Here is a 26,094-nt window from a genome sequence, read left to right as displayed (position 1 = left end):
AAAAAACTGAACTGAATTTTTTTTATTAATTACGAACGTTTGAAATGAATTCGACAACAATTTACCCAATAATGGCTTAAAATGTTGAAATGAATGTAACAATTTATAGGAGAATGGATTTGCAAACAACTGAATCAAATACGATAATTTATTCAAGAACAGATTTATGAACTATTGCTGTTGCCATTGGTCAGAAAAGCAAACTTATGCCATTGGTTTATCCAATCTGTGCCATGGAGCAACCTTGTTTACATTTTTTGAGTGAATCAACCTACAAACAACTTACTTCTACTGTGGTTGAATGTCCACATTACATTGACATCAAAAAATGACACACTTAACCTTTAAGTTATAACTGCAGAGTTGATGTCTCAACAGCAATCTTTGAATCTTTAGACTATCATAGTTCAAACTAACTCCAACGCACTCAGGCAACAGCTACAGAGAGGCTGAGATGGAGAAAGAAGAGAGCGCTAAAAAATACTGATCTGATAACCACAATAAAACCCTCTGCGATCGGAAACTCTGCCGTCGGCCTTGCCGAGTGAAAAGGTCAAATGGATGGAGACGCTGTGTTGGACAACTAAGAAACATTCAGAGCTCAAAGATAGCATTTGCTTTGAAAACAAGAAAAAGAGGGTGAAAAGGTGCCCTGTGTATGCATGAGACATCTCTGAACAGCCATCTGTCCTCCCTTGCCTTTCTGAGACATCGTGTTTGACAGCGAGACCCGACTTGTGCTACGTTTGATCCTCTGATAACCCGTGAGGAGGGGCGGACATGAGAGAGGCATCGCCAGTGGCTTATAAAATGAAAGAAACCAGCTCGGTGCGTTGGACTCATCTTTATCCTCATAGACAAAACGCAAGAATGGCCTTAGATTTAAGAGTCTCTGAAGAACTGGAAAGTCCTGGAGGGCAGACAACGCGTTTTTATTTGTGCCACATTTTCGGATCCCACTTTGAAGAAAATATAATCCGGGCTCGCTGAGCTCCGAGCGCCAGGCCAATCCTCAGATGTACTTTGTGTGGATGAAAGGAGGTACAGGGAAAAGTAGAGACGGGAAAAAGTGAGCACTTCTGAGTCGTCTGTTTGTTAGGGAGTCTGAAACGAACACGTTTACGAGTGCGACTCCAGCTGCGCTCTGCCGCTGGATCTGATTGGTTCGCCCTGGTTGTGTGGCTGCATATCTTTGCGGCGTACGGAAGGATATCGGTGTGACTGATCTCATTTGCAGCCTGCGTCGTTTTCTTTCTTCAGATGGTTGCTTCTGTATTGCAGTGTGGGTTACGTCTACCTTTGGAGAGAGGAAAATATTGCAGATAAGGATTCAGGAGTCTAGCCTGAGGGTGACAGAAGGACAAGGGCAAAGAAGGAAGTTGCGAGACAAGGAGTAGGTGGTTGGGTTTTAACATAGAAGGCCTAATTACGCTCGAAGCGAAGCGGTAATGCATCTTTAGCCCAGAACTGTCATCTACCTAATCTCTCCATAACCCCACCCCTCACACACACCGCATACATAACAGCTCCTATAACAGGCCGCTCTGTTTCCGTATTTATTTATAGGGCCACAGTGTGTGCTGGTTGGTTGATTGATTGATGGGTTTGTTGTTTGGACGCTTGCATGCGTGAACGCTTAGGCATTTAGAGCCAGATGTTGCTGCCTAGAACTTCATCATTTAGACCTTAACTGTGAGCCTCAGGCCTGGATAATTGTCTGTTTGCAGTATTTGCATTCTACAGTGCCTTATTTTACACAACACAATGAGTCTGTTTACATACACAGTAATGTCCGAAAATCAGTCTGAATCCCTATCATTTCCTTGTTAGCCGAGAGTAAATTCAGACTATATTTTAATAGTTAAATGAGTCGTTCTGAATTCAAAACTTCAGCAAATTCAGCAAAAAGGTTTTTGTGCAAAACAATTTGGAGTGAAACATTTCATATTATCAAATAAACAGTTGTAAAATGATAACATATTAACATTTTACAGGTTCCTAGGATGTTCTGGGAGGCTTGTAGTTGGTCAAAGTCAAAAGCAGTGTTGAGTAAGTTAATTATTTACTAGCTATAATTGCATCTTCAACAGTGTAATTAGATTAATGCACTAATGGTAACAATTTATTTTAAGGGTCCATAATTATGCTGTAGTTAAGCATTAACACACCGGTAGTTAATGATTAACTGAACAGTAAAGGCATATTAGCCATTATTTGCGCAGTAGTATACAAAACAGTAATTAATAATTAAAGGGTGTTGTTCTAATGCCCTATACCCTTAATAATATTGATTTTAGGGTGAAATATCACTTTAACTGAACATATATTAAGGGGATAATATATATATATATATATGGAGTTGCAAAGTAGTCAGCAGAATGACCAAAATAAAATCTCACCCCTTTTAGCCATTGTTTACAACTTAAACTTTATTTGTGTGTAGTAAGTGGTTTACATAATGTTATATTTCTGCAATTTACCATCTATTATGTAAACTGAACAATATGAATCGTTTAATTAGTGTTGGTTTTACAGTTTTGAGTAATAAATTGTTAAAATTGTGTAATAAAGACAACTTGACCCCCTGTTCTAAAGTGAAATGTATATCCACATTATTTATTGATTTGTGTGGCACTTATTGAGTGATGTTCAAGTTTTTTTCACCAGAATAAGCCAGTCATTTGGCTAAGTTACTAGTGATACAGTAAGATGATTTCTGATGTGTTCATGCTTAACTACTGCATGCATAATGGCTAATATTCATTGAACTATTCTGTATGTTCAGTTAATCATTAACTACTGGTGTGTTAATGCTTAAAGGATTAGTTCACTTCAGAATTAAAATGTCCTGATAATTTACTTAACCCCATGTCATCCAATATTTTTTTGTCTTTCTTTCTTCAGTTGAAAAGAAATGAAGGTTTTTGAGGAAAACATTCCAGGATTTTTCTCCATATAGTGGACTTCACTGGGGTTCAAATGTCAGTTTCAGTGCAGCTTCAAAGAGCTCTACACGATCCCAGACGAGGAATAAGGGTCTTATCTAGAGAAACAATCGATCATTTTCAAAAAAAAAAAAAAAAATACAAATTTATATACTTTTTAAAATGCTCGTCTTGCACTGCTCTGTGATGCGCCATGCATTACTTTGAAAGGTCATGCGTGACGTAGGCGGAAGTACGTGATTATGTAGGTTGAAAAACTCCTCCAACTTCAAAATCATCCAATATCATTGTTTTACCTTTTTTTTTTCTTTTTCTTTTTTTTCTTTTAAAGGGTGTTTAGCTTAATCTTTGCACGTTCGCTATGTAGACACTGGATCGGTACTTTTACCTACGTCACGCGTGACCTTTCCAATGTGATTATGTAATGCGTGATGATCGCAGAGCAGTGCAAGTTGAGCATTTGTGGTTAAAAAAAAGTATATAAATTTTTATTTATTTTTTAGAAAATGACAGATCATTTCTCTAGATAAGACCCTTATTACTCGTCTGGGATCATGTAAAGCTCTTTGAAGCTGCACTGAAACTGACATTTGGACCTTCAACCCGTTGATCCCCAGTGAAGTCCACTATATGGAGAAAAATCCTGGAATGTTTTTCTCAAAAACCTTATTTTCTTTTCGACTGAAGAAAGAAAGACATGAACATCTTGGATGACATGTGGGTGAGTAAATGATAAGGAAATTTTCATTCAGAAGTGAACTAATCCTTTAACCTAGCATGATTAAAATAAAGTGTTACTGCACTAATTACTCTCTCTAAAAATATTGCTTTACTTGTTACTGATTACTGTTCTAAATCTTGACTAGTTGAACAATACAAAGTAAGGCATAAAACTGCTCTTTTATTTATTTATTTATTTATTTTTTTAAATAAATAACATAAAATTGCATAAATTATTCTTGAACTGATCAAAGTATTTAAAAAAAGAAGGTTACATTAAAATCACATTTTAACATTAGGCGTTACATTTTGATGTTGAATCCACTATTATTTTATACAGAATTTAATGCAATTACATCAGAATTAACTGTAATTAAATTACAGAAAAAAATAAATAAATAAAAAAAGAGTAATCCCTTACTTTTTCAAGTGAAAAGTGATTAAAATTACAGTAATTAATTGCTTAGTAATGCATTAGTAGAGCCCACCACCAAGACAGTATGGTTTTCAAGATACAGTGGGTCCCTCAATGTAAGTACAGGACTTTTATTTTAAAGATTGTAAGTCTGAATGATCAGTTAGAAGAGTGACAGCACTCATCCTCAACAAGCAATTTGAGATATCATTCAAGTCCATAGTGTATTGAAGTATCTGAGAGTTAGGGGTTAGTTCAAAACCTGTCACCATTTAAAATTTTGATAAACAGACCCAACTAGCAAACAGCAAGAGTTCAGAATGAAGTAAAAGGCTCTTTTGTTCAAATGTGTGTTTTGTGAATTATGAATTCATTTTCCCATATCTAAAATATAGCACATTTTCCTACTGAATATTAATATTCATGTCATTTTGATTGAAGAAAGCCACAGCATATCCCACAAAATCCATCCACATCTTCAATAACTGATGCACTAATGCTTCATTTTAATTTGAGCAAAGTAGACATTTTTAACGCACGTCCTAATTCATTTGAGTTGCTGAGCATCTTCTAAAGGCGCTAATGCTAATTAGAACATAAAAAAAAAAAAATCTATTTTTTTTTTATATCAAAACAATCCACCCCTCCAATACATTAAACATTTATTTTCTCCACATTTCTTTGTTGGCTGGCAAGAAGATGGAAGCAGAATGACCTAATTACGGCCGTCATGAGGATGCATAATTTCATCTCACCCTTCATTCTCATATTCGCCCAGGGATAATTGGTATCACATTGTAAAACACACATTGTCCCTTTGCAAATCCTCATTAGAAAACAATGCATTGGCTCCTTTCAGCTAATTTATTTGTCACAATCTCCAGCGAGCTGATGTACAGAGCACTGCAGGCTTCACTGCGCTAAAGCCTCCCTCCTACACAAAGACACACGCGTTTATTAAGTTTGCTTTAGTGCGCTTTAAGTGATAACAATCATCATAAATCAGACCGCGCATATTCACAGTAACCACGCTTGGAGCAAGTGGACGCGAGAAGTCATTACAATATATAAAGGCAGAGAAACCTCCACTGGCACTGAGAGCATTTGTCAAGATTTACACATTCATAACATTCAGCAGAAATACTGGATCATATAACGGCGGCTTTCACATAAGAGGTGAGACAACTGTAAAATATAGAAGCAATTTCACGAGTGTTTCCTCATTACGAACCTTAACAAAAGGGCTTGAAAATAAATTTTACATTATTTTTAGGGGGACAATGAACAAAATAATTGCTTGATTCAGCTTATAGTTCTTTTTTTTATACATATTTTATTGATTTCTTAACACACACTCTAAAAAAAGCTGGGTTAAAAACAACCCAAGTTGGGTTGAAAATGGACAAACCCAGTGATTGGGTTGTTTTAATCCAGCGGTTGGGTTAAATGTTTGCCCAACATGCTGGGCAGTTTTATTTAACTCAACTATTGTTTAAAAATGACTATATTGCTGGCTTGAAATGAACCCAAAATAGGTTGGAAATTAAAAATCAGACACATAATTACTAGAGGCAACAATAATAATCAAAAGGTGAACATTTACATGCTAAAAAATGCTGGGTTAAAAACAACCCAAGTTGTGTTAAATATGGACAAACCCAGCGATTGGGTTGTTTTGACCCAAGGGTTGGGTTAAATGTTTGACCCAACCTGCTAAGTAGTTTTATTTAACCCAACTATTGTTTAAAAATTGCTATATTGCTCGCCTAAAATGAACCCAAAATAGGTTGGAAATTAACATTTATTCATATATTTAATAAATTGCCATTTATTAATAAGTTTAATGAATAATAATTAAATAACAAACATTTACTAAATTGCTTATTAATAAATGTTCACCTTTTGATTATTATTGTTGCCTCTAGTATTTATGTGTCTGATTTTTAATTTCCAACCTATTTTGGGTTCATTTAAAGCCAGGCATATAGTCATTTTTAAACAATATTTGAGTTAAATAAAACTACCCAACACGTTTCAAACATTTACCAACCACTGGGTTTGTCCACATTTAACCCAACTTGGGTTGTTTTTAACCCAGCATTTTTTAGAGTGTATTTTATATTTGTTTATCACGTGTGCAACTCAGCTGAGACTCTTTAAGACTTTTGCAATATTCTTTCCAAGTGTATCTTCATATTTATTATTCTTTATTTATTTATTTATTGGGGGGCTGTGCTTAAAATGTGCCAACCTGAATTAATGTAAATTACTATCAACACACACATACACATACTATATTCAACCCCCAATGAAGCTTAATTATAGCAGCCAGATTGATTAGTTAGCATGTCAATCAAATATAGGAAGGAAAGAGAGGAAGCTGTGCAGTAATTGGCCATGAACGTCGGGGAATAATAAATATTCATGTGTGTTCTGCAATTGAGGCTATAAAGTGGCTCCGCAAGCGAGTCTCTTTGCACCCTTCACATCTGGAGAGGGCATGTCGCCCATTCCTTGACATGAATTAGCCCGGGCCAGACTTTATCTATTGGGAACGCTTGAAAAGGCTGATTTGATAACCTTCTTCTCCCCCACTCAAGTGTAACGGGTTCACATTGGCAGTTCATTGGATATGAGTGTCAATGAACACAGGTTGAAATTAGTTTGTAGGGGTATTTATGAAGCTAAGATTATTTGTTTGTTTGTTTGTTTAGGATGAAGTCTTGAAGTACATTTTTCTGTTGAACTGAAGGATGGTATCGACTTTTACACCTTGATCTGAGCATACCTGTCAGGTTTGGTGGTTAGAAGAACATCATAAAATCTAATAAATATGCTTATAATGTTGCATAATAGAGTGTTGTTTTAGGCCAAAACCTGGAAATTATTTGCATTTTAGCACTTACGGTTCCATCGTCCTGAAGTCTATGGGTTTTTGGTTGAATGCCTGAAATGCCAAAAGATCTGTGGTTAATACAAGCTCAATATATTTTCACATTTTATTCTACGACATAAAATGCACTTTTACTTGTCTAACAGGTGGCTAAATGAGATTACAGGGGTTGCCGCCGGGTACATTAAACTTCATCATGTAAACTCATCTACTCACTAGTTTTTTTTTATAGCCTCATTATGATTATAATGACACTCAAACTTTCAGGAAAAAATGATTTTAAATAAAGACTGAAAGAGTTTTAGGAAGCTTAATGGTGGTGAAGTTGAAGTTATGTGATCGTTTTGTATAGCTCATGTATAGCCCACGTTTAGCTTTTGACTTTAGTGATTGTATTTAGGTTTCAGAATTCATTCAAATTTGTTAATTTTGTAAAGACTATCATGATTTACAAAACACGTAAGAACCATAAACATTTGTTTTTCACAGAGGTTATGCAAACTTCTGGGTTGGCCTACAAAAAAATACGTCATCACTGCAGAGCTCTATCAAAGTCCCTTTAAGACAAGTCATTTCACTCGGCAGCCATCTTAGAAACGCCTCTTGGGCATGCGAGTGCAGCTCCTATCTCTTTGAATGGGAAACATCAAATTCTCCAAAGCTGTTTGCCAAGCTTTCGATTAAATTTCATATCTGAAATCACTAATGAAATCTGACAACAACTATCTCATATATATATATTTTTTTTAAACGCTCGAATCATGACAAAAAACTGTATTTTTCAGGCTGGGTCAAGCTAATGCACAGTCCTAAGTGCGCATCTCTGAAGTGCGCGTCTGATTGTTTCTATAGGAACCGGAGCTTCTAACAGCCGCTGCAGTGACACAATGACTTTACCAATTGGCGATTGGCTCTTATTTAGAAGGCGGAACTTATTCCGACATATTGGGATAAGTGACATGTCTTGTGTTATTCTATAGTCTTTGGCTCTGTTTGGCCTAAAGTTTTAATCTCTCTTTAAATCCACTTCTTCTTCTTCTTCTTCTTCTTCTTCTTCTTCTTCTTTTCTTCTTCTTCTTCTTTTCTTCTTCTTCTTCTTCTTCTTCTTCTTCTTCTTCTTCTTCTTCTTCTTCTTCTTCTTCTTCTTCTCTTCTTCTTCTTCTTCTTCTTCTTCTTCTTCTTCTTCTTCTTCTTCTTCTTCTTCTTCTTCTTCTTCTTCTTCTTCTTCTTCTTCTTCTTCTTCTTCTTCTTCTTCTTCTTCTTCTTCTTCTTCTTCTTCTTCTTCTTCTTCTTCTTCTTCTTCTTCTTCTTCTTCTTCTTCTTCTTCTTCTTCTTCTTCTTCTTCTTCTTCTTCTTCTTCTTCTTCTTCTTCTTCTTCTTCTTCTTCTTCTTCTTCTTCTTCTTCTTCTTCTTCTTCTTCTTCTTCTTCTTCTTCTTCTTCTTCTTCTTCTTCTTCTTCTTCTTCTTCTTCTCTTCTTCTTCTTCTTCTTCTTCTTCTTCTTCTTCTTCTTCTTCTTCTTCTTCTTCTTCTTCTTCTTCTTCTTCTTCTTCTTCTTCTTCTTCTTCTTCTTCTTCTTCTTCTTCTTCTTCTTCTTCTTCTTCTTCTTCTTCTTCTTCTTCTTCTTCTTCTTCTTCTTCTTCTTCTTCTTTTCTTCTTCTTCTTCTTTTCTTCTTCTTCTTCTTCTTCTTCTTCTTCTTCTTCTTCTTTCCAGTTTGGCTTGAAATTTATTTCAGGATTTGATGTTTGCTGACTCTCAGTCTGGTCTCTTTGGAGTTGACATGGCATTGGGCCATTTTGGGCTCTGGTTGTGTGTTTGAACCTCACCTATAGGGGGTCTTGAAGACATCTCTTTTGTCATTAAACTTTTTGCTTTGAGCTTAGTGAATGCAGGACATGCTTGACCTTGTAATTATTTTTTGGGGAGATAATAGCTAGTGCTAATTAAATAATTGCACAGTTTGCTACACCTGATTGCATTATTTTTTTTTTGTTGATGTTTAATTTTGCTTTATTAATTTTCAAAAAGGTTTTATAGTGGAAAAAAATACATGTGGCAGAACTTGATCACAGTGTGAACTGATTTTATGAATATGATTATTTTCTGAAAGAAAACAACAAGGGAGACAAAAAATGAGCAACTGGACATATATATATATATATATATATATATATATATATATATATATATATATATATATATATGTTTGTCTATTGGTTATTTTATATTTCACAACCTAGAAATCAATTTACTTACTGTGAAGAAACAACATTTATCAGAAAGGATCTAGCTAATACAAAACAAAAATGAATAAATAAAAAGATAAGGAAAACACTATTACCTATATTTATCAACAAAAGAAAGGTGTGAAAAGTATAAAGGGTAGATGGACCATTTAAATATATTAATGTATGTATTTGTTTATTTATTTGTATAAATGTGTGATTGCAGCATATTTATATTTGCATACGCTGCAAAACTTTTTGTCTTTTGTTCCAGTACAAATATCTAAAATTCTTAAAATCAAGATACATTGACTTGAGAAGCAAAATGACATTAATGACATTACATTGTTAAGTCTTGTTTTCTTAAAAAAGAGTTTATGCTTAAAAGAAGAAAAAAAAAAAAAAAAAAACTGCCAATGGGATAAGATAATTTTTTTTTTCTTCGCCTTTTGAATTAGGCAGATGTTCTTATTTTAAGCATAAACCCACTTAATATTGATAAATATTTCAGAAAACAAGACTTCTTCTCAAGTAAATATATCTTGATTTAAAAGCTGTGGTTAAAAAAAAAAAAAAAAAAAGGTTTTAATGTTGCTCATATGTCTGTGTGGTGTTTTTAATATGCTTCAAGACAAGACAAAAGTTTCTAGTTTCTGAATTAAACCAATATTTTTCCACTTGTGTAGCGTTTCGTTGACCAAGTGGAGCAGGCAAGATTGAGTGGAGGCGGGGCTAATTTGCATATGCATGGTATACAAAATGAAGCGAGGGTGTAGAGTTATATTCAAGCTATTTTAAGGCATGAAGAAATTATTTTCACAGAAAAAAAAAAAATAATAATAAATATGTCATTTTGGTTATCAAAGATGAGTTTTAAAGAATAAACTTATTTCAGGGGGACTTTAAGAATGTTGGTACTGTAAGATATTTGTACATGAAAACAAGACAAAGACAATGATTTACATAATCATTCATGTAGTTTATTTATGTCAGCACACCTTTTGCTCTAGTCAAAAAAACTGCATATTAATGAGATGAAAACTGACACGTGGACCGAGATTAAGAGTAGATTAAGAGATTAAGAGGTTTAAATGGTTTGGGTGGGTGGGTTGCCGGACGGGTGATAAAACACTTTGGGCTGCAGGTGTCTGAAGGAAGATGTGTGAATAAGTAACGTCTCTCTGACGTCTGACCTGCGTAAGTGTGAGTCTTTAGACAGCTACAGTTTCTCGGCCTCCCGCTCTCATTGGCACAGAGACAGACCCTTTAAAACTGTGAAGTGAACTGCTGTGACCCCTAAAAATCACTGATTCGTTGCAAATGTCCCAAAGGACAAAGAAAGGACAAGACAGACTGATATAGAAGCTGTTATTAAGAACTGAGTTTTCAATTAATTTAGCCCATTTGAAGTCAATTTAGTGAAGAGCAGCACAAGTTTTGCAAATAATAAGATATTAACTTGTTTGTTGCCAAGGACATTTCCGTTTTTGTGCTGAAACGAAGAGATTTTCTGGAACATTCCGGCTTTGCCTTGAAAATGTAACATATATTAAACCCTTATTATAGAGTAGGTGCTTTGGTTTACATAAATAGATAAACACAGCGATACAGCTGTAATATAATGTCTGTTGGTTCCGCTGTAATGTGAATCAGTCCAACAAAGTGGGCTTAATTCTGAAATTTACAGACTCAATCCATCCCTTTTAATGCTCAAATTGGATTAAGCCACATTTGTGTGGTTTGGGGACTAAAATATGTAGGACACATCATAATCGAGAAGAGAATTGCAATGTTCAGGACTTAATGAAGTCCGCCGCCCACCTGCAACGGCATTATTTCGGTATCCCGATGTGGATTATGTTCTGAGAGAGACTCTTTTGGCTGGCAGCCTATAGCATCTACACACACGAGCAGATCTTTGAAGAACTTGCAAATCACAGAGACACATCACCTCGTCTCTTCAACAGAGACGGCAACCGGAACACGATCGCCTGCTTCCCTACGGCAAGAAAAAAAAATGCTTTGAAGAAATATTAATAATATAAAATCTCCAATAAAAAGAATGAAATAAATTACAATGATAATAGGATGCAAGAGAACCTCAAGCTTACAAAAAAAAAAAAAAAAATCAAAACAAAAACATATGCTTTTTTGGTAACACTTTATTTTAGGGTCCAGTTCTCACTATTTGAGAACTAGTTGAGAGCGAGGGCAACCTGTCACTCACATGAGATCCACCAATAGCAAACCACAACCATCCAATCAATTCCCCATGGGACAAAATCAAGCCCTGTCCTACATTTGTTCTTGTTTGAGAAGCTGTTTCCCTCAGATATACTTCACAGTAGGGAAGAAAACACTATCACAACTTTTGGAACAACATGAAGGTGAGTAAATAATGAGTAAATAATGATAGAATTTTCATTTTGGGGTGAACAATGCCTATAAAACAAAGAAGTAAACCAGGAGTAGAAATCCTGTGCTAGACAGACATGTACCTCAGGTTCGAGACAAATGCATTGCAACAAAAAAAAAAAAAAAAAAAAAACAGATATCAAGATATACATTACATTTACAGTAACACTTTAGTTTAGGGTCCAATTCTCATTATTACAGTGCCACTTGAAAGTTTGTGAACCCCTTGCAGAATCTCTGAAAATGTGAAAAATTTTAACAAATAAAAGAGATAATACAAAATGCATGTTATTTTTTATTTGGTGCTGTCCTGATTAAGATATTTTACATAAAAGATGTTTACATATAATTCACAAGCTGAATTTATTAAAATGACCCCGTTCAAAAGTTTGTGAACCCTTGATTCTTAATACTGTGTGTGGTTACCTGGATGATCCACAACTGTTTTTTGTTTGGTTTTGTGATGGTTGTTCATGAGTCCTTTGTTTGTCCTGAGCAGTTAAACTGAGCTCTGTTCTTCAGAAAAATCCTCCAGGCCCTGCAGATTCTTCAGATTTCAAGCATCTTTTGCATATTTGAACCCTTTCCAGCAGTGACTGAATGATTTTGAGATCCATTTTTTCACATGGAGGACAACTGAGGGACTCAAACACAGCTATTAAAAAAGGTTCAAACATTCACTGATGCTTCAGAAGGAAACACGATGCATTGAGAGTCGGGGGTGAAAACCTTTTGAACAGGATGAAGATGTCCACATTTTTCTTATTTTGTTTAAATATCAGTTTTCTTCATTTGCCCTTTGGAAGCAACAGAAGATACCTACATGTTTCCCGGAGACAAATTAAGTACAATTTACCTTGATCTTCAAATTCAAAAAGTTTTCACCCCCCGTCTAATAATGCATCGTGTTTCCTTCTGGAGCATCAGTGAATGTTTGAACCTTTTTTAATAGTTGTGTTTGAGTCCCTCAGTTGTCCTCAGTGTGAAAAGATGGATCTCAAAATCATACAGTCACTGTTGTAAAGGGTTCAAATATGCAAAAGATGCTTGAAATCTGCAGGGCATGGAGGATTTTTCTGAAGAACGCTGGGCAATTTAACTGCTCAGAATAAACAAGGGACTCATGAACAACCGTCACAAAACAAAAAAAACAGTTGTGGATCATCCAGGTAACCACACACAGTATTAAGAATCAATGGTTCACAAACTTTTGAATGGGGTCATTTTTTTTTTTGTCTTGTGAATTATATGTAAACATCTTTTATGTAAAATATCTTACTCAGGACAGTACTAAATAAAAAAATAACATGCATTTTGTATTATCTCCCTTATTTTGTTAATTTTTCACATTTTCACAGATTCTCCAAGGGGTTCACAAACTTTCAAGTGGCACTGTAGTTGCTTATTAGTATGCATATTACTAGGATATTGGCTGTGTATTAGTACTTATAAAGCATATAATAATGTCTCATTCTGTATGATCATATTCTACATCCCTTAATCAATACCTAAACTTAACAACTATCTTAAGCAGTAATCAGGAGTTTATTGAGGCAAAAGTCCTAGATAATAGTTAGTTGAGAATGAGAATTGGATAATGAGAATTGGACCCTGAACTAAAGTATATATATATATATATATATATATATTTATATATAATATACTGTATAAGCATACTTTTTGTAGTTTACAACAAACTACTTGTTTTACTAATATTTAAAAGCATAGCTTGACTGTAGCTATAAATAAGTTGTTTGTATCTTGGGAAGCTATATTTTTAGTAACTTCCCATTCATTAATAAAAACTGGATTATTTTTGGTGGCATTACTCATCTATTCTCGTATTCTTGAGATATCTTTCACATCTCAGGTGAAAGGCCTGCATATGAAGGAGTCTGAGGAGAAGGCCACGTCTCTTCTTACACTCAAGCAGGTGAGTTCATGAATCTATGGATCTCTGAGAACACCTCTGACTGCTATATAAAGGCAGTGTGTGCCTCTAGTACAGGCAAAACAATCTGTGCAAAATGAACAGGGTTAAAGGTACATTGACTCCAGATCTTTATTAGATTTTTCAAGGAAATCTGCCTACAGCTATAGCCTGAAAGAACTGCCTTAGCTTTGTGAAGAACACAGTGCTCGCTTATTAAACATATTTCAAATAGTCAGTCTACAGGAAGCAAAAATATTTCTTAAACAGACTTTTCAAAGCATGTTTCTTCAGCAAAATGATCTTGTCACATGTGTGTGTGTGTGTGTGTGTGTGTGTGTGTGTGTGTGTGTGTGTGTGTGTGTGTGTGTGTGTGTGTGTGTGTGTGTGTGTGTGTGTGTGTTTCATTAGTTCTGCAGGTCTGGCTGTGTTGTGTGTCTCTGTGCCGCTTCTGGGTTTCTCATGCCGTTCCTCTGGACTGCAAGGACGAGACGGGATCTCTCACCCACTGTACTTCAATCTCCCAAGAGAAACTTCTAGATCGTGTCATCCAACATGCAGAGCTCATCTACCGTGTCTCTGAAGAGTCATGCACTCTTTTTGTGAGTGAACCATCTCTGTCAATCAAAGTCTGTTGATCTTTACTATTAACTTAAGTCTTGTATTACATGTTCACTGTGTAGCACAACATATGAAATGATTTATTACAGCATATTAAGTTGTATTTTAGTTTGTAAATATATGAAATGTTGCTAAATCTCTGCATGCTTTTTGGTTACACTTCATTTTGATGGTCCTCTTATCGTTGAACCTACAGTTGCATGAAAAAATTTGGGAACCACTTGTAGAATCTGTGAAAATGTGAATAATTTTAACAAAATAAGAGGGATCATACAAAATGTATGTTATTTTTTATTTAGTACTGTCCTGAGTAAGATATTTTACATAAACGATGTTTACATAAAGTCTACAAGACAAAAAAAAAAAATAGCTGAATTTATGAAAATAATCCTGTTCAAAAGTTTGTGAACCCTTGATTCTTAATACTGTGTGTGGTTACCTGGATGATCTACGACTGTTTTTGTTTTTGTTTTGTTGTGTGATGGTTGTTCATGAGTCCCTTGTTTGTCCTGAGCAGTTAAACTGAGCTCTGTTCTTCAGAAAAATCCACCACGTCCTGCAGATTCTTCAGTTTCAATGATTTTTGTATATTTGAACCCTTTCCAGCAGTGACTGAATGATTTTGAGATCCATCTTTTCACACTGAGGACAACTGAGGGACTCAAACACAACTATTAAAAAAGGTTCAAACATTCACTGATGCTCCAGAAGGAAACACGATGCATTAAGAGTCAGGGGGTGAAAACATTTTTGAATTTGAAGATCAATGTAAATTGTACTTAATTTATCTTCCGGGAAACATGCAAGTATCTTCTGTTGCTTTCGAAGGGCAATACTAAATGAGAAAAAAAGAAAAAAAAATTTCAACAAAATAAGAAAAATTTGGACATCTTTATCCTGTTCAAAAGTTTTCACCCCCCGGCTCTTAATGCATCATGTTTCCTTCTGAAGCATCAGTGAATGTTTGAACCTTTTTTAATAGTTGTGTTTGAGTCCCTCAGTTGTCCTCAGTGTGAAAAGATGGATCTCAGAATCATACAGTCACTGCTGGTAAGGGTTCAAATATGCAAAATATGCTTGAAAACTGAAGAATCTGCAGGACCTGGAGGATTTTTCTGAAGAACAGAGCTCAGTTTAACTGCTCAGAACAAACAAGGGACTCATGAAGAACCATCACAAAACAACAAAAAAAAAAAACAGTTGTGGATCATCCAGGTAACCACACACAGCATTAAGAATCAATGGTTCACAAACTTTTGAACAAGGTTATTTTAATAAATTAAGCTTTTTTTTTTTTTTTTTTTTTTTTTTTTTTGTGGGCTATATGTGAACATCTTTTATGTAATATATCTTACTCAGGACAGTACTAAGTAAAAAAATAACATGCATTTTGTATTGATCTCTTTTATTTTGTTAAACTTACTCACATTTTCACAGATTCTGCAAGTGGTTCCCATACTTTTTCATGCAACTGTACATGTCAACTCACTCTCATTAAAGTATTCGTAGACTGTTAGCTTAGGGTTATGGTTAGTAGAATAAGTTGACATGTACTTGCAAAGTTACTTATAGTCAGTAGAATGTCTGTTGGGAAGCATCAAAATAAAGTGTTAGCAGATATTAAGCAGACCGTCGACTAATACTCAGATAGTTGACTTGTTGCAAAGTTACTTATAGCCGACAGAAGGTCTAAAGGGGAGCATCAAAATAAAGTGTTACCTGTTTGTTTGTTTTGTTTTTTTCCTTCTGAAAAAATAAATAAATAAATAAAATAAAAAAAATAAAAATAAATCAACAGAATCAGATAACCAATTTCATTTCATCTCATCAGCTGAGATATTATTACCCAGACTGATAGCAAGTTTTCTTTCATTTAATGTCATTATTCTGTCTCATTTAATCAACCTTGCCTCATTATTGCCGGCTGTGTGCATGACTTTGAATTAATGAGACTATAATCTTAATGAATAATCAGACACTGTGAGATGCCTATCAGTCTTGTTAGATTATTTCACCGTTCTTAGGTGGATTGTCTCCTCGCAGTGGGAAAACATGCAGAGAACACTGGTATAATTTCATTTCTCATTTCAAATCTCCATTCAGATATTTATATGGAAAGCTTTTCTACCACCTGGTGTGCGTGAATTATTGGCACTGATCTGAAACTCTTAAATTAGTCAAACTGAATGCAGCCTAAATGACACATTCACAACCCTTAAAACAGATAAACAAACAGTGCAGTCAACTCTTGTTACTGTGTGTCCAACAGGAGGAGATGTTTGTCCCATACCCTCTGCATACTTTAAGAAATCAGGCAGGAAACATGTGCCACAGCAAGCCCTTCCCGATCCCAGGCTCCAAGAGTGAGATTCAGCAGATATCGGTGAGGAGATGGGAGTGGGTCGCCTTAGCGTTGTGTGTTTCATTGATTAGTAATTGGAAATACACTGCAAAAAATGGAAAGGAGGAAGGAAATATCAAAATTAAGAAACTGATATGATCATACATATCAAACTAGCTAAAACATCTCGAGTCTATAAAGCCCAAAGTATACTTCTTTTTTATCGAATGCATAGCTTTTCAAAGTACTCCATTTGACAGCATGCGTGAATGCATGCGGTCAACACATGCGCTCTAGAAAGTTTCATCTTTGTCCAGTGTCTGCTCTATTTTCTCCAGAAGTTATTACCGATAAAAATGTGTTTGTATTCTTTTAAATTACAAGTTGCAGCTCTCTCATGACCCCCTCACACAAGAGCTTGTCAGTGAAGGTGTCACTTGTTGTTGCACGGTATTTTATTGTTGTTGTTCCGTTTTAGTTTCGTTTTCTACTGTGAAACAACGGCCCAGGCCAGTACTGCCACCTTGTGGAAAAACTGATTAGTGCAAAACAAATTCAATGCACACGTGTGACCTGCGAGCTGACCTCCATTACAAAAAATATTTGATTACTGAGTATTTTCATCTTGTTTTCCAGTACAAATATGTAAAGATATTCTTAAATCAAGATGCATGGGAAGCAAAAAAAAAAAAAAAAAAAAAAAATCTGAAAAATATATCAAAATTAAGTGACTTTATAATTGAAAAAAATCTGCCAAAGGGGTAAGAAAAAAATCTTGTTTTCTCTTGAAATTAAGCTTATTTTTCTGACCCCACTGGCAGATTTTTGTGTGTGTGTGTGTGTGTGTGTGTGTGTGTGTGTTTTATGCATAAACTCACTTTATTTCGACACATTTTTCAGAAAATAAGACTTACTATCGTAAGTCATTTTTCTTGTCAAGTAAATGTATTTTGGTTTAAGAATGTTTAGATATTTCTACTAAAAAAACAAGACAAAAATACTAAGATGATCATTTTTTGCAGTGTATAAGCTTGTGCTGTAAAGTGAGAAGCCTTATAGATTCGAGAGTTTTCAGCCTCCCAGACAAGTTTTAGCTTGTTTAATAAGTATCGTAGTTCTTAATTTTGATATTTCGGTCTATTTTTTTTTTTTTTTTTTTTTTTTTTGTGGATTATGTTTCTGTGGATCTTCATTTATGGTGACACTTGAAAGTACATCTTTTAAATTAAGCGATACAATGCAAAATAGTGTCTTAATCTGTGTTTTTTTCCTTGCTTTCCACTAATAAGAATCTAAACATGCTTAAAACCGTAAACTTAAGAGATTAGGATTTCATAGAAGAATACATTTTGTTTTCATCTTGAATTATGTTTGTTTATTTATTTATTTATTTATTAGTTAACAAATAGTTTCTCTCTCTCTCTCTCTCTCTCTCTCTCTCTCTCTCTCTCTCTCTCTCAATTAATTAATTAATTAATTAATTTTTATTTTTTGCTGGTGTTATTCTTAAAATGCCACTTGAAATATTGAGAATATGCATGTTAATCTCCTTAAACAGCATCCACATCCATGCATTTGAATACAGGTTAAGCGTTCACTGTAAAGCGTTCACTCGAACCATGTTTTCCAGCCCTGAACAAATGAGCTCTGTTTAACTGGTATTGTGTGAAAGACTGCGACTACAGGCTGTCTTGTTCATCTAATGCACTATTGTGTGACAGCTCTTTCAACTGAGAGACTAACCTGTCTTTAGAACAAAATTGCCTCTATCACTAAATGGACTGTTTTCTTTTCAATATATCTTTTTTTTTTTTTTTTTTTTTTTTTTTCCACCTGCTAAAATAGATTTCAACATTCCCTGCAAAGTGCTTTAGCTTCTTCCTAGGTAATGAGTCTTGTCACGCTAACCACTGTACGCAGCCAAAGTAGACACATATTTCCATTTGATTTAGACATTTTACAGTCTCTGAAAATTCTTCTGGAGCTACAGTATATAAAAAACATTGCAAAAACATTGAAAATGGATTACCTCCCCTAACCTCGGTTGTGCTGCTTTATGAAGGCTGTAGTCTTGACTACTGTATTCACAATGTTTAGTGCGTTTAAAGTTTGGAGTCTGTGAATGGGGTCACATTATATTATTATGTTTGTTTACACCTGAGATACACTTAAAATGCTAAGTCAAAAACAGTCATATATATATTTTTTTATGTCATTTCCATCTCTCTCTGACCTTTAGTATTAAACAGGACATATTTGTTTGCGACTGTGCTTATAAATGCCCTTTCCGCATGTGAAATCAAGGCTTGCATGTCATGTCCAGAATAGTTTCTGATGCCTCATTTTTCAACAACAGCCTCTTTGCAATGTCTGCTGACACGGGTTCACAAAATAAATTCTGAAATGTTAAGGTCAAACTGACGTAACAAACCTCTTATCGGTTGTTGTTTGCAAACTGGATTTGTGTATATCTTTTTCTAGTGTTTAGGAATAATTCGCCATGACTTGGTGGTCTGGTTTCTGAACACCAAACATTCTTCATTGAAAATGCAGGTGATTGTGTGTTAATGCACTTGTGTTTCTGAAGTCAGAAGTTCAGAAAGTGTCATTTTTGCAGCTTACACTCTTATGGGCCATTCACACAGAACATGTTTTTCCATTCCACTGTGCTACTTTTTTTTCATTGTTTTTCCCAATGTAAACATGCGTTAGATGGACGTCTTTAACTGTTGCGCTGCTGCGCGTGTGTCCGTTAAGTGCATGAGACCGTAGGTCATCCCATTTGTCATTTTAAATTTCAGAAGAAATTTCCGCAACAGTCTTCTTCTTGCGGCGTTACATCACAAAAGTGTGGACTCGTAGGAAGACCACGAGTGTTTAGGGTGCCATTTGGGAAAGGACCATAGTATGCAAAAACAGTACACCAACATAGTAGTATGTCCGAATACATAGTATTCAAAAAACAGCAGGCGAAAAGTGACATACTACTTCCACAGGGATTCTGAAGTGAGCATTCGATGGACAATTTACTATCCCGTGAGGTCACGGGAGGGAATTTATGAATAGAAGTGAAGCGATGCAACTGACACTGGTAGGTCACATGACAGTAACAACATGGTGAATGCAGTATGTCAGAATTTCATTCATACTACCCATATTCTTACTATATATAACATACTTTTTTAACGGTCACAAAGTAAAATCAAATTTAGTACCTACTCAGACAGTACGCGACTCCAGTCACAGCAATGGCATTCTAAAAAAGCGTTGCTCAAGTTAAAAGAAGTTCAACTTTCAAAAAACGCATCTCTAGACCTCACATTTTTGTCGTTCCACAGACCTACGTCTCGCATTTTTAACAGCAAAATGTGCTCTGTGAACCTGTCCTTCACACAAAATGCATTTTTCCATTCCACTGTGCTACTTTTCTATTGTCTTTCAATGTAAACGCGCGAGACAGATGTGTTTCACCGTTGCGCTCGTGTCTTTAGCAGCGTCTCGTGCATGATGCGTTGTTCTAAAAATGCTGCACTAAAGTTAAAATAAGCTTTTAACTTCTAAAAAAACGCATCTCTACACTTGTTTTTTTGTTTTCTGCTTCACTGACAGCGTCTCGCATTTATAACAGCAAAAACACGTTCTGTGTGAATGGCCTCTTAGAAGAAAAGGGTCTATATAGAACCTTAACGGGTTCTGTCAGGCATTTCATATTTAGAAACTTTTAAAGGGTCAGTTCACCCAAAAATGAAATTTCTGTCATTAATTACTCACCCTCATGTCGTTCTTTGGAACACAAATTAAGATATTTTTGATGAAATCCGAGAGCTTTCTGACCTCCCTATGAACAGCATAACCAATTTCAAGGCCCAGAAAGACATCACTAAAATACTCAATGTGACTACAGTGGTTCAACCTCAATGTTATGAAGCGACGAGAATACTTTTTGTGCGCAAAAACGAAACAAAAATAATGAAAGAGGGCGGAGCTTCATCAGCTTGCACTTCGGTTGCTCAACAACAACAAAGCTGGAGAATCTCACGCAGCCAAAATGAGGATTGTCAGTAACGGTGTTCAGCCTTACATTGTTCAAACCGGAGTCGACACTGATGGAGAGACTCAGGAACAAGTTACAACTTTTATAATGAAACTGGACGTTTCTGAATGGTTAGTGGATAAATTTATGTAGTTGCTGTGGAGTTGATTCAACTCATCGACCAGCATGTGCCGTCATGTTAATCTTTTGTGCAAATCCAGCATTGAATTGACCCCCGTTTGTGAAGCAGTCCGACGTAAAATGACGGCATGACAATAACACTCTACTACAACAACTCTTCCTCTTCTCTAAAGCAGCCCAACATGGCCTCACCCCCTTTGTTGTGTGTTCTTGGGGGCGGGGTTTATGTAAATTTTGGGGTTTGTGATGTCACTAACCCAGGAAGAAGCTCGTTGTAGTCCCGTTGTAATCTCTTTTAAACTTTGAGCAATTTTGTAGTTGTTGTTTATGCTCAAACAGCAACATTACACACTGACTAAAGTTAAAAAAAAAAGTGAAATCACAATCAAGGACCCCTTTAAACTGTGTTTTTTTTTTTTTTCTTTTTTTTTTTCTAAGAGCGTAGTAGTAAATGCTCCTTTTGTGCTGTAGAAGCTCTAAAGGTTGCAGTATGTTGTCACAAACTCTTTTGTATGAAAACAATCAATGAACATTGGATTTTTTTATAACTAGAGCCCTTTGACATCTTCGATGTGTTTTATGCAGGATACATGGCTCCTTCACTCGGTTCTGATTCTGGTGCAGTCGTGGATGGAACCCCTGCTCTATCTGCAAACTACTCTTGATCGTTACGACGACGCCCCCGACGCTCTGCTCAACAAGACCAAGTGGGTGTCTGATAAACTGCTCAGCCTTGAGCAGGGGGTGGTGGTCCTCATCCGCAAGGTAAATCAATATGAACACAGCATCTCACACATTGCAGCCTTGTGTACGTGTATCATTTCAGACCGGTTTCTCCCTATCAGATGCTGGATGAAGGGATTCTGATGTCCTCGTCTGTCATCGAGCAGACGCTGGCCCCAAACGACGGACAGTCTCCAGAGGTGCTGGAGTCTGTCCTCAGGGACTACAACCTACTCACCTGCTTCAAGAAGGACGCCCACAAGATGGAGACCTTCCTCAAGCTACTCAAATGCCGCCAGAGCAACAAGCTCAGTTGTCTTTCCCACTAAACATGCTTCTTATATGGAAAGAATATGCTTTATTCTGAAGAATTGAATGTGTACATTGAATTAGCTTTCTTACCCTAGTTAGCAAACATTAAATGAGACCCCTGAGTGTGAAAGTGATGTGCTCAAAGCTGTGGCTTTCTGGATATTTACTGTAAATTGAAGAGGAACAGGAGACGAAGCATATCTGTATACTGCACTATTGATTTCCTCCCTTCTCTTCCAAACTTTGTATGCGATACAGACTCTACATAGTTTTTCAATGTCTCTACAGATAGTTTCACCGTTGTATTAGTTAGACAGAAAAGCTCCTGATACAGAAATATGCTAATGAAGCCTCAAAGCAGACTGTAAATGTTTCCAGACTGTGGTGTGGGCTGAGGGATTTGATCGAAGCTTTACTTTATGGATGAACATAGAGGAAATTTACATGAGACATGACATGAGATAAAAATATAACTTCTGGCCAGCCCAAGAGAAAGAACAGAGTGAATTAATTATGTAAATTGTGTCTGTAAAAAAAAAAAAAAAAAAAAAAAAAACAATATACACAACGTGATATGTATATGCATATTTTTTCTTTATCTTTATCAAATTATACTTATCTATGTAAATAAAAAGAGGCATATAATATATATATCTCTATGTGTTTAATATCTATCTATCTATCTATCTATCTATCTATCTATCTATCTATCTATCTATCTATCTATCTATCTGTCTGTCTACAACATCTATCTATCTATCTATCTATCTATCTATCTATCTATCTATCTATCTATCTGTCTGTCTGTCTGTCTGTCTGTCTGTCTGTCTGTCTGTCTACAACATCTATCTATCTATCTATCTATCTATCTATCTGTCTGTCTGTCTGTCTGTCTGTCTGTCTACAACATCTATCTATCTATCTATCTGTCTGTCTGTCTGTCTGTCTGTCTGTCTGTCTGTCTGTCTGTCTATCTATCTATCTATCTATCTATCTATCTATCTATCTGTCTGTCTGTCTGTCTGTCTGTGTGTCTACAACATCTATCTATCTATCTATCTATCTATCTATCTATCTATCTATCTATCTATCTATCTATCTATCTATCTATCTATCTATCTGTCTGTCTGTCTACAACATCTATCTATCTATCTATCTATCTATCTATCTATCTATCTATCTATCTATCTATCTATCTGTCTGTCTGTCTGTCTGTCTGTCTGTCTGTCTGTCTGTGTGTCTACAACATCTATCTATCTATCTATCTATCTATCTATCTATCTGTCTGTCTGTCTGTCTGTCTGTCAACAACATCTATCTATCTATCTATCTATCTATCTATCTATCTATCTATCTATCTATCTATCTATCTATCTATCTATCTATCTGTCTGTCTACAACATCTATCTATCTATCTATCTGTCTGTCTGTCTGTCTGTCTGTCTGTCTGTCTGTCTGTCTGTCTATCTATCTATCTATCTATCTATCTATCTATCTATCTATCTATCTATCTATCTATCTATCTATCTATCTGTCTGTCTGTCTGTCTGTCTGTCTGTCTATCTATATATCTGTCTATCTATATATCTGTCTATCTATCTATCTATCTGTCTGTCTGTCTGTCTATCTATCTATCTATCTATCTATCTGTTGGTCGATCGGTCTGTATGTCTGTCATTCTGTCTTTCTGTTCTCGATGAATAAATGAATAGAATTTACAATTCTATTAATCTACACTGCAGAGATATTGTTGTTAATCTGTATTTTTGTTGATGATGCAAGTCTGAGTATAGTGTGTGGGATTTATCCTTTTTTTTTTTTTTCAGTTAAATATCTAAAAACCAAGATAAATGTACTTGAGAAACAATACTGCATAAGATAAAATGTATAGGCATATTTCTAATTGTTATGTATAATCATATATAAATGTATAAGCATTTAATATATTTAAACAAAAGTTAAAGGAAAAGTGAAAAAAAAAAAATCAACATTCAACATACAATCTTTCAAAACAAGCCTTTTTCTTGATTATCTCTCTCTCTCTCTCTCTCTCTCTCTTTTTTTGTAGCCAAATTATCCAGCAGTAATTTTCCATGTAGACAGGATGAGGTGAATATGAGTAAAGTTAGTGAATCACTGTTTAATAGTTTGGCTCCCTCACTGTTATGCCCTTTTCTGCGGGTTAATTGACTGTTATAATTATGACCAGAGGGTAGGAAAGACAAACAAACAGGCCTGTTAAAAATGTTAATGAGGTAGTGGTGCTCTAAAGCTCTGTCTGTAACCAACGGCCATCACGATGGCAACAGTAGCAGTGTGTTATTAAAGAAAACAATCACAAGAGACGACCATCTGGGAGCAAAAGCAAAACTAGCATCATCCTTATGATCCCTGTCATGGAAACAGCACGTCGTCCCATCTTCACTTTTCTCAAAGCATTTGCAAAAAAACTGTCAAATTTTTCCCACTCCCTCAGTTAAAAATACATGATCATAGATCTGAAGTGTTTAAACATTCATAATGTTCTTTAAAAAAAAAAAAAGGGGGCTCAACGGAAAAGTCGCAGATTAAGAAACATAAGCAAACATTCCACAATCTGGTGACTAGTTTTTGGCAGCCATGAGACCTTGGTTTTGTCATATAATTCATGATTTGAGACATGATTTGGATCTGTCCTTGCATTTATCAGAAAGCATTTCATTATTTATCAGTGGTATAAAAGACATTTATGTATTAATTATTTCTCTTTTCAGTCTTGTGCAGACCCAGTCCCAGTACTCAAGAATAAGTTCCAAGAGTCATTAATATTCATATTAGATTTATAAAGTCAGCTAAACTGCAAATGTGTTGTGTTGTCCAGCAAAGTATTTCAAGTTTCAAGGCCAAGGATTTTATTTTTCTTCTTCATGCATTATTCTAGACCCAAGTGCATAAATTGAATTGAATTTAACCCACACCATTAGGTGGCACTAGACCTCTATAGTACAGAAAATACAGTCAGGAAAAGTGGGGGCACTTTTTTTTTTTCTTCCGTGAAAATATTCACACCCAAATTCTCCAAAGGCAGAAAATATGTCAGTGATATATAAGAATGCTGAAGAGTAATGGATCAGAACAACGTTCGTCACCTTTAAACTTGATCTTGTGTTGTTTGTAAAGATCAGTGATGTCCCACAAAACTCTAATCAGCAGCTGTGGTTGGTGGACACGTGGTAATGTCAATAACCTATTTTATTTATTTATTTATTTATTTACTTACTTACATACTTACTTATTTGTTTAATTTCTACAAAGACTTTAGATGCACTATTTACCATCAAACAAACATTAGCCATTCTGGTATTTTATTTTATTTTATTTTATTTTATTTTATTTTATTTTATTTTATTTTATTTTATTTTATTTTATTTTATTTTTTATTTATGTATTTATTTTATCATTTGTTTGTTTGTTTGTTTGTTTATTTTCTACAAAGACTTTAGATGCACTATTTACCATGAAACGAACATTAGCCATTCTAGTGTTTATTTTATTTTATTTTATTTTATTTTATTTTATTTTATTTTATTTTATTTTATTTTATTTTTTTATGCGTAGGTTTGTTTATTTATTAATTAATTAATTCATTCATTCATTCATTTATGTATTTATTTATTTATTTATTTATTTTCTACAAAGACTTTAGATGCACTATTTACCATGAAACGAACATTAGCTATTCTAGTGTTTATTTTATTTTATTTTATTTTATTTTATTTTATTTTATTTTATTTTTTATTTATGTATTTATTTTATCATTTGTTTGTTTGTTTGTTTGTTTATTTTCTACAAAGACTTTAGATGCACTATTTACCATGAAACGAACATTAGCCATTCTAGTGTTTATTTTATTTTATTTTATTTTATTTTATTTTATTTTATTTTATTTTATTTTATTTTATTTTATTTTATTTTATTTTTTTATGCGTAGGTTTGTTTATTTATTAATTAATTAATTCATTCATTCATTCATTTATGTATTTATTTATTTATTTATTTATTTTCTACAAAGACTTTAGATGCACTATTTACCATGAAACGGACATTAGCTATTCTAGTGTTTATTTTATTTTATTTTATTTTATTTTATTTTATTTTATTTTTATGCGTAGGTTTGTTTATTAATTAATTCATTCATTCATTCATTCATTCATTCATTTATGTATTTATTTATTTATTTATTTTCTACAAAGACTTTAGATGCACTATTTACCATGAAACGAACATTAGCTATTCTAGTGTTTATTTTATTTTATTTTATTTTATTTTATTTTTATGCGTAGGTTTGTTTATTAATTAATTAATTAATTAATTCATTCATTCATTCATTCATTCATTCATT

At 34.6% G+C, this 26,094-nt stretch overlaps 1 protein-coding gene across 1 annotated transcript; it reads left to right on the top strand.

The window, feature by feature from the left end:
* Nucleotides 1–13,570: 13,570 nt before the first annotated feature.
* Nucleotides 13,571–22,362, top strand: smtla (somatolactin alpha). The gene is made up of 5 exons (XM_051870208.1): nt 13,571–13,655; nt 13,954–14,144; nt 16,433–16,546; nt 21,264–21,443; nt 21,524–22,362. The coding sequence occupies exons 1-5, from the start codon at nt 13,640–13,642 to the stop codon at nt 21,728–21,730; spliced, it is 708 nt and encodes a 235-aa protein (XP_051726168.1). The 5' UTR covers nt 13,571–13,639; the 3' UTR covers nt 21,731–22,362.
* The last annotated feature ends 3,732 nt before the right edge of the window (nt 22,363–26,094 follow it).

Source organism: Ctenopharyngodon idella, chromosome 18 (genome assembly GCF_019924925.1).
Source record: "Ctenopharyngodon idella isolate HZGC_01 chromosome 18, HZGC01, whole genome shotgun sequence".
In the NCBI taxonomy this organism is placed as follows: Eukaryota; Metazoa; Chordata; class Actinopteri; order Cypriniformes; family Xenocyprididae; genus Ctenopharyngodon; species Ctenopharyngodon idella.
Note: the sequence above shows the minus strand (reverse complement) of the source record. Positions and strands in the feature narration are given on the sequence as shown.